A 10,125-nucleotide genomic window follows, 5' to 3' on the forward strand; every position below is an offset into this window, starting at 1 on the left:
TAAAAAATTTGTATTGTTCGATACATATGCGTACCGAACCGAAAGCGCTGTATCGAACGGTTCAATATCGATATGAGTATTGTTTCACCCCTACAAACTACATCAAGTTGTATATTATGGATGCAAAAAATAGGGAAAATCTTTGAATCCTTTCAAAATGCCACAATATTGCCACTCACAGAATAGAAATAAATTGGAGATAAGTTGCCCATTACAACATAAAAAGCTTTGCCCCCTTAGTCATGTCCTGGTTCATCCACTAATGCATCATCGGCCACTTATTATTTAATTGCTTCTGTATCATTTTCATAAAATTCTGATGCATTTGTGATGAATGCGAAACAATTTAGGGTGAACTTGGTTTTTTGCGTGTCCGTTTTGGTTTTGGCACGCACTTATATCACTCTTCATTCTTCTCAAAACGGTGAGGAAAAATTCAATCCTGACTGCAGCAAAGTCTGCCGTCATAAAATCCAAAGCTCCCCTCTACCCATCGTCAGAATTGCTTTACATGCGTGACTTTACTCTATCTCCATAGCAACTGTTGCTCTACCAGTGTAATCTGTGCACCGAAAAAGAGAAAGAAAGCAAAAAAGATTAATTTAAAAAAGAAAAGCATGGAGTGAGGACATGGAAGACACTGAGAGCAGGGGAGAAAAGGGCAGAGAGCAGTTAGCAGACAAGCAGCAGAGTAAATCACTGGTTGCCTCCCATACTCTAAGAGGCAATACAAATACTACCCATTCAAATCTATTCAAACACTATTTGCCAAGTCATTTGCAGGTATGCATTTTCCTAACTGTGTCTTGACGTTGCGTCCCCATCAGCTTGGTAATAGCATCATGGAGCCCCCCCTTCCTAAAGTATCATCCCCACAAAATGCCAGCCAGCACACACCGTCTCCTGTGTGTGACTCCACAGCGAGTCACTGATCTATCCAGTGCACTGACAATTTGCACAAAAGCCTTCATTAATCCTGAAACTGCTTTATTGATCAGCCATTTAGCCAAACCCTCAATGCTGCGTTTAGTGCCAAAGTTTGGTCGAAGAATTTTCAATGTATTTGTTTATTTTTACATCAGTGAGGGCTGGACGGGGAGAGCACGCACCGCTGTTGAGATTTGTAAATGTGCTTCTGTGTGTTTGCTGAGGCTTGTGAAATTTCTTTTGCGCACATGGGGGGAGGCAGATGGCGCGGACAGATTTTGCTTTTCTCAGACGAGCATTCTCTTCGCTGCTACTTCAGCCTCCTGCGCTGACAGGAAATACCTGTCTTTTTATTTCAGAGAAAATATCAGCTGCTATTGCATATTTCATTATAGCTCGGAGGATGGTGTGTGTGCATGTGGATGTGTGTGTGGCTACTGGCAAACAGCGACTTTAAAGGAAAAGGACAGGAAGCCACAGATACACACCCAGAGAGGTTCAAAGGTTAAGCTGCCTCTATGCCCAGATCCCCCAACAAAAAGTTTCTTGTTGCCAAGTCCTTATATCTGGAGGGGCACTTCTGACTCTCCATCTGCCGCCATCTGTCCCTTTGCTGTCCCCATTCTAGTGTGGCAAGAAGACGGATGCAACACTGTGATCAGACACGAGCCCTGAAACAGTATGGAGCAGGGCGAACAGTAATTGTTCTCTCCATGGTCCTGGTGCAGAGCCTGCGTGTCACGTGGGAGGATTGGAGCGTTTGATTTAAAGCCTCTGACATCCTGGATTTTAATGCCCGACTCAGTTTAAAAAAAAAATAAAATCTTTGTAAGACTACTGAGAAACAAGGGATTTCGGAAATATTGGGAAGCAGGAGACGAGGTCTAAATTTTAACCCTGGACACATGCACTTCAGACCACCAGGCACCAGGACACATAGAGACAAACAGCACACAATACTTCAGGCAATCCACTGTCAGAAAAATTATGAGCATCAGCCTTACGGGCCAGAATCATTGTGAGGACCATTCAACCTTGGGTAATTGTAAATCCAGAAAGCCAGAGGAATATGTGTCACCTCCCGTCACGAACCCATACACACACACACACACACACACACACCTTCTCGCTTCTCCTCTCTTACAGTGTGTAACAACACGAAACAACATGCCCCTCAGCTCTTTAGTTTTCAAATACAGCACACTCGCTCATCTGGATCTGAACCCAGAGCACGTAGTGAACAAGTTACGCCACTGACTCAAGACTCTCATTTGGTATGCAAGGCCTATTTTTTATTTTTATTTTTTTTTGAGGATCTGTGCATAAATCTCTAAATCCTTCCTGAAGTGTGAGGAGGGCCGTATGCGGTATGTAAAGAAACAAATGGCACAAAACATTTGGTTACAGCTCATCTGAGAGAGTTGCACTGAATTGGACCGATTGTATTTAAAATGCATCTGGAGCAGCATGTATTTTACATTACATTACAGAGTATATGACTCGGTAAAATCAGGGTGGAATGCATAATACTGCGCAAACAAACTGCGGTCGCTTTGTGAGCAACGATAATTACCTTCCGGGGTTTAGCAAATAGCACACGTGTGGCTACAGTTCGTATTTTTAGGGAGTTCGTCACTAAATCTGAGCGTCCGTTTCTTCACACGCTGCGGTTGATGTTCAGATGTGCCCATTAGGTGTATAACTCCTCTGGCAGTGAAATAAGTCTAAATTAGACCCAGATTTGACAGTCGCTTGCTTAGAGACTTTAATGACTTTAGCATCCTCAAGCCCTTCCCCCTTTTAGAGAATTGTGCCCTCATGAATTAGTGAAGAAGTGTGCACAGCCAAGACAAGCACTTACATTTCACTAAGATGGGGTGGTGGGTGGGTGGGTGGGGAGAGAGACGCTTCTTAATCTGCCCTTTTCCGTTGTTTCCAATTTTTGTTTTTGACTTGGAAATTGCAGAAACGGAAGACGGGAATTTGGTTAGATGTGGCAGGCAATGGCATTTCTGGGTGGAATAAGCTGATTTTGGCGTAAATGTGACTTTGGAGCACAGCCTGACAGCCTCTGTTAAGGATGTTACACCTTGTCTCGTTGTCGCCCACAGCTTAGCCAGCCCCTTTAATGTGCTGCTAACTGATGTACTGCATGGTCTCCTGACCTAGATTTGAATGAGGAAGAGACTTGAAACTGTTAAATTCTCCAAGGTGCCGGTGACCTTGATTCGAAATCCCTACTATCTCTTTGTGCGACTGCTGCAGGAAGCCGGTGTTTTGCGAGTGACAAAGCCCGCACAGGTTATACAATGTAGACCTACGAGATAACGCTTGAGGCTTGAACCCACATAATCAAAACAGCGAGCGATGAGACAAAATGAGAAAGGTGTCGGTATCAAGGAGATGTCAGGGTGGCTGGAGAGACAGAATAATCAGGAAGAAGGAGGGGAGGGGATGACAGTATAAAGCCTGAGGCCATCCAGACACACACGTGAACACCCCCCACTGCCCCCAGCGGCTCACACCATCAGCCCGCCACCTTCTTGCCACCACCCTACATCCATCACACAGAGAGGGCTTGGGTGGATTGTGGGTGAGCGCTGGACCGAGAAGATTCCTCTCAATAGGAGCCATTCAGGCTGGTTTGTCGCTACCAATAGCACCCATGGGAACTCCAGCCATGGGTAGCAACACTGGAGTAAGCACCCCCTCCCTTCAGTCCTGTCTTTGTGTGTGAATGCCCTACAATGCTCTGCGACAGGTGACTGTGGCGCTGACTGTTTTTGATGTTCCAGTTGTTTTCTCATTTAGTGCGCCGGCTTTATCCAACTTCATTTTCAATTTCAAGTTCAATTTTCTTTCCATCTTTGCGCGCGGCTGCTAATTTTCTATTCTTTCTGCGTTTCCTAATCCATAAATATTAACACCGGAGCAAAGAGACACACGCGCAAATACGCACGCACCTACGCACAGACACCGCACGCAGAAGCCCACGTACCAAACGTGTTCAATTCAGTTGAGCTCACACGTCCTCATTTCCTGTAATCACTCTCTCGTTCTTATTTCTCCAACTCTTGTCTGTTTCTCTTTCTCTTCCTCTGCAGGTCAGGACCGCAGTGAGGCGGGGCTTATTAAGCGTTTCCGCGGAGATGGCGTGCGCTACAAGGCCAAGCTGATTGGGATTGATGAGGTGACAGCCGCACGCGGGGACAAGCTGTGCCAGGACTCCATGATGAAGCTGAAGGTGCAGACTTCTTTGTGTGTGTGTCTGAGTCTGTGTGGACATCACTGAGCATCTTCAATCATCTCAGTCAGATTTGGAATAAGCATGCTCAGACATGGCTGTGTTGTCTGTTGTTGAATGAATCACAGGAGCTTGTCTTATCCTGTGTATGACTCACTGAAGGTTTGAACTGACCAGATGGAACAAATGAAAGTCCAGCCTTATTATTCCACAGTGTCCTATAGAAAGCTACTGTAAGGTTGGCTTGTGCAAAATGGAAGCGGCTTTCTACTTTATTTTAATAGGTTGCTTTATTTTTAGTGTTGCTCAAAGCACTTTGTTTTTTCTTTACCTCCGGGGCAAACTGGCTCCCTATTCTGAGAAATACTTAAATCAGTATATCAGTTAAATAAGAGAATTTTCACTTTTCCGCATGTGCGATGAGAGTAACCATCCCATCCCCCCACCCCGATCTGTCTCCTGTATGTTTTCTCGTGTCACTCACACTCTATTTTTACAACCAATTTCATGATGTTACACTTGTGGCACATATGCAAACTGCGATAACATGACCCAGATAATACTTCAGCTAGTTTTCCTTGCAAAAGATTGAAAGTAAACTAGATCAAATTCAGCCAGAGAGACAGAGAGAGTCAGAAAATGCCTGCATAAAAAGTGGTGGATGAACGAGTTGGGTATTCTTGAACTTACTACATAATCTGCGAGTTATTTCTATTATTTTTAAATGGGGAAAAAGTGTCAGAGAAGTAAGGTAAATGGTGGGGCTGTGGAGAAGGCTTTATTGGGGATCAGGGGCAGCTCCAGGGCTGAAATCCCCCCCACCTACAAGCAAGAGGAGAGCGCAGCAGGAGTGAGGCAAATGAAGGGGAGGGTGTGGGACACAAGAAGCAACAACAAACAGGTATGAAGGGCAGCGAGGATTATGATAGGAAGGAGACAGTTTGATGTATGAACTTCTACTTAAAAGGAATTACCTCTATTAAGTCACCTTTCATGAGCTTCTCTCCTCTAAGTGACTGAGCCTGCACATGTTGGATAGACAGATTGGTGAAAATGCTGCCTCTGTTTAGGTTTGTCGATTTAATTTCATGTAAAAGACATAGTAATAAAGACAGAGTACAGAGTAAATCATGTCTATCATTATAATCAGATGCTTAAATCAGGTCTATTTCATTTTTCAGCTTTGTTTTGAATTTTTAGACCGTGGACAGCTTTAGCTTTTGTGGCTCCTGTTGTTGTTGTCTTTTGTTTATTTATTTGTTTGCAGCCAGAAAAAGTGATTATAATCACATGAGTTGTAGTGGCTATTAGCTGACGGTAGCTTGCTTATCTATGTGCATCACACAGACTTGGGTATCTGCTGATGATAATAAGGTTCAATAAAAAAATTAGAATTTTACTCAGTAAAAGTGTAAGAAAGACTCTTCGGATGGGCTCTTGGTACTCTTCACATTTCAGCGAGCCATCTTTTTTGGTCAGATAATTAGATTGAAAAATATCTCAGAAAGCATCAACACCAGAAATGCAGTTAAGAGGTCCAGTTCAGTGTATATTAGCTGAGCTGAAGCCTGGCAGACAGCTTGCAGCAGCAGCTGTTTGTCCACCTGCCATTCAAAATGGCCACAAATTAGAAGAGTTATTTACAATTCTTCCCATGCACAATAACTATACCGGGTGAAATAAGGTAATAAGATATTTGAAAGAGACAAAAGAAAATCTTATAGAAGACTGGAAATGCAGTATTATTTTGCTTCAAAGTGTGGCATTTTTGGACAATATTAATGTCTTTTGGGACTGATTCACTATCGAGCCATGAGTTCTGTTTGAAGAAGCTTAGTTTTTGGTATCATTTCATTGGCTTCTTGTCTGTTTTTAGCGCTGAAAGTTGCTGTTTCTTTGAATTTGGCAATTACAGTGATCTGTTTTGGGGGAAACTGCAGCAACTAAACATTTTGAACTGCCTGATGATTTTAAGATTCACACCTCCGATGTAATTCTTATCTTTGGTAATGGTCTTATACAAAATTTGTTCCTGGCTTCTCAGAGACAAAGACGATGTACTCTATTGAGGTGTACTGCAAATAGACCGTTTTAATGTAAACCTGTATCATAAAGGCTCTGGTTTTACATTAAAGGAATAAGACAAATGAATGGCAAGTGATATTTATCAGTTGAGCAAAGAAGCAACGCGCAAGCATCACTGCAGTAATTGGCTACAGGATAAGCAGATGAACTATAAATGCATATTCTCAATGACTTTCCTAGAGCTTAAATGTGTGGGAAGCCCCACTGGAAAAGCAGTATAGCCAGAAGGCAAAACCTCTCATTGCCCATACCCTTTTCAAATGATACAGTACTTCTAATAAAGCAACTTTTTCACTGCTTTGATCAGACATTTCTGCAGTGCCCTCCATATGACTCCGGTAGTCACCAGCTCCCAGCCAGTTACAGTCAATGGAGCAGTCGATACAGAACTGCTATTATCTGGACAGGGGATAGAGAGGGGGTACAGGTCTCTATTGAGCTGCCGTTCACTGCTGTGCAGACTAATCCGCCAAATGGGGATGCCGATGACTGATTGACAACATCCATTGACTCTCCTGCCCACCCGCCTCTTTCTCATTTGCTTTATCTCTTTCCTGCTCCTGTTGCTTGTTCTGCTCTTTATCCTTCGCCCTCCTCCTTTATGTACTGTTATTCCTTCAGCTTTTTACTGTATAGTTATTTAAAGCTAGCTCAAAGGTGATCACTGCGATTCAGGCTTTGTGGTTGTGTTATCAGCTAGGCTTTCAAAGAACCTCTCCTCCCCCTCACATGCCCCACCAGTCATAGCAGATGGCTCCCCTGCCCCGAGCCTGGTTCTGCTGAAGGTTTCTTCCCGTTAAAAGGGAGTTTTTCCTTCCCACTGTTGCCAAGTGCTTACTCATAGGGGCCCATCTGATTGTTGGGCTTTTCTCTGTGTTATTGTAGAGTCTTTACCTTGCGATTGCCATTGTGATTTAGTGCTATATAAATGAAACTGAACTGAATTGAATTGAATAGCATTGATGCAGTTTTTCCAGACATACTGAGCGCAGAAGGCAAGCTTTTTCTACCCTTATCTCATCTTTCCTCTTCTCCTCTCTTCTATTTTCTCCCAGGCGTTGTTCTGTGAAAGACATGTCAAGCACACAGGTCGCATCAAAGGGAACACGGAAGAAATTTTAATTGTTTTCTTTATCAGGGCTGAGAATATGAGGAAAAAGAAGCTGGTGAGATCCATGGGAAAAACATACTTCAAAGGCTGGATTGGGTGTTCAGTCAGCACTATGTGAAGTTCCCGAAGCGAGCTGACGTCGGTCAGCGGCGCGATCCATTCTGTCAGCAGATCTCACCTTATTGTTGTTAGCTAGCACTTGTGTATTGCCACGTTGAGGTGTAGCACACTTACTTCAAAAAAAAGGAGAGAAAAATGGTTCTAAAGGGGGAAATGGCAATAATAATATAACTCGCTGCACAAGGCGATGTGTGAATTCCTCTGAGAGTGAAGCTTCAAGAAAAAAAGAGCACATGAAAGAACATCCTGTCCTATCACACTTTATGTAACTCCTGTCACCCTGCCCCCAATCTCTACCCCACATCTCCCACTACCACACTCACCTGAGTCGGAACAGAGGAAGGCTTCATCATCTCCTTTTATCTCCTCATGTCGTTCCCTTTAATCTCCTGCAGGGAATGGCTTCCTCGGCACGTTCCAAAGGGGAGCACAAGCAGAGAGTCTTCTTGACGGTCTCTTTCGGCGGGATCAAGATTTACTGTGAAAGATCAGGGGTGAGTATCACATTAGCGAATAGGCCCAGTTTGGCAGGGCTGCACTGCCAACCTCTGTGCCAGCTGCTGTACCGTGAACCTACAATGCAGGACATCCAGAGGGCAGACGCTCGTACGGCTCAGTTCACAACGGCTGCTCGGGCCGCCATCTTATAAGCCTGACTCCCACAGTTGACATATTCTTTCAGCTGCATTACCTGTAACACATCTTTCAATGCATTGACCATATTTCAATCTCTTCTCCAAATGTCAACAGAAATCACGAAATAGCATGATTCATACAGGACAGTTTGCCCTTTAGCCCCTAAAAGTTAAACTTGACAGCACTGGATTGTGGGCCTTGCATTTGCTATACAACCCAAAGCCAAGTGGTTTACTCCAGTGCGATTAGGAGAGTGCTGCAGGACCTACTTAAGATCACTCAGGCCCTGTCTGTGTGCTAATGATAGTGCAGTGAGCAGTCTTATGGCGATGATATGAAATGGACTGTTTCCGCCTGCATCCTGGCTTCCACCCACACCCGGCAGACTCAGAGGCCTGCTGTTCCATTACAGGATGATCAAGGGGCTCGCTTCTCCCCCGTCCCGCAGCGTAGTGTTGGCTAGATAGGCCCACTCTGCTCATCAACGCTAACCGATAATTAGCACTCAGTTCCACCCCTTAATGATCATTGCCGCTAATGCTAATTACACCGCCGGCTCCACCTCAGCTGTCATTAGAGCTAAACTGATAATTATGCAACAGCGCTTGTCCCATGGCTGCCAGCTCCCACCCGACCACCAACAGCCTACTCCTCACCCCACCAAACAAAAAAGCCCCTCATCTTTTTGATAATATCTCTTTTCAACGTGACTGGTGGTGATAGTAGTACGTCTTTCGCCTCTAATGAAAAAGAGCATTAAGCCTCCTGCCACGACCCGCGCAGCTCACCAGCTTTTTGACATGCTCATTTGTTGCTCGGAAATCATGCCCCCTAATGCTCCTCTTTTTATTTACTGATTACTGGCAGTAAATAACACTCCACACTTAATACCCCTCTTGACTTATTTAGGTGGAAATGGGGATCGCTAGAGCACAGGCTGCGTCAGTGAGCATTTAGATGGAAATGCTTCATGTAAAGCTGATGTGATTTGCCACTGAATTGAGTGCCCGAGTCGTATTAGTTTTGTATTTTACATTAATCTGAGGCATTACCGGCGCCGACACACATGGCGCCGAATATCGGCTAATATTCAAACAAACGCTCCTTCCTGGTGTCTAAGCACATATCTTCTAAGAGAGGAGGAAGCAGATGGGTGTGAAGAGCTAAGTTACTCCTATATACTTACAACCCAAAGTATAGTTTTGCAACTGCTAATATCTCTTGCTTGCTAATTTGGTGTTTTTTCGTCGAACAGCAACTCGAGTCTTGCTGATATCACAAAACAGCACAAAGCTAAAATCATGCCACTGGTTTATATCTTTAATGAATGCTAGTTCTGTAGCTACATTATCCATAAAGTTATATGCAGAGATGAGAGCACTCTTTGAAGCACACTCTGTGTTGTGTTGCATTTGGCTCAACAATATGCAAAGATGTTTTAAGTAGCTTTGACCTACTTTGTCTCCCAGCACAGTTTACAGTACTGTGGTCTTTTTTTTAAGGGAGGATTTTAAATCATACATCAGGTTTTCATTTCTGCATCTTAAAGTAGAAGAAGACAAATAGGACACGTGAAACAGAAGACCTTTTTTTGTTTAGTTTTAGCTAACACTTTCATATTTTTTGCCATCAAGGTGCTCCTTCATCACCACTCAGTCCATGAGATCAGCTACATTGCCAAGGACACCCGGGACCATCGCGCCTTTGGCTATGTCTGTGGGAAGGAGGGCCACCACAGGTTTGTGGCCATCAAGACCGCGCAGTCTGTGAGTACTTTTCCCCACGAATATTTTAATTCTCAGTCATATTCTTTACATTTGGCAGAAAAGAGAATAAGTTTGACTTTGACTCTGACATGTTAGTTGATTAACTTGCCTACAACTCTGTTTAAGTTCTCATATTATGAACAGTGTATTTCATATTTTAAGTAAAACTATTCTTCTAGTTATCAGAATCAGAATCAGAAAGGGTTTTATTGCCAAATGTTGAGCAGGTTTACAAC

At 43.7% G+C, this 10,125-nt stretch overlaps 1 protein-coding gene across 3 annotated transcripts in view; it reads left to right on the forward strand.

Annotated features, from left to right (window-relative positions):
* The window catches only part of LOC102209383 (disabled homolog 1-like), a 57,344-nt gene that overhangs the window by 30,427 nt on the left and 16,792 nt on the right, over positions 1 to 10,125 (forward strand). For all 3 annotated transcript variants that reach the window (XM_005741939.1, XM_005741941.1, XM_005741940.1), the window contains exons 3-5: positions 4,032 to 4,171; positions 7,883 to 7,981; positions 9,758 to 9,889. In XM_005741939.1, the coding sequence (XP_005741996.1) occupies positions 4,032 to 4,171; positions 7,883 to 7,981; positions 9,758 to 9,889 (371 nt within the window). The remainder of the gene's footprint in view (positions 1 to 4,031; positions 4,172 to 7,882; positions 7,982 to 9,757; positions 9,890 to 10,125) is intronic.

Source organism: Pundamilia nyererei, unplaced genomic scaffold, assembly GCF_000239375.1.
Source record: "Pundamilia nyererei isolate P.nyererei 1_Seehausen unplaced genomic scaffold, PunNye1.0 scaffold00115, whole genome shotgun sequence".
Classification (NCBI taxonomy): domain Eukaryota; kingdom Metazoa; phylum Chordata; class Actinopteri; order Cichliformes; family Cichlidae; genus Pundamilia; species Pundamilia nyererei.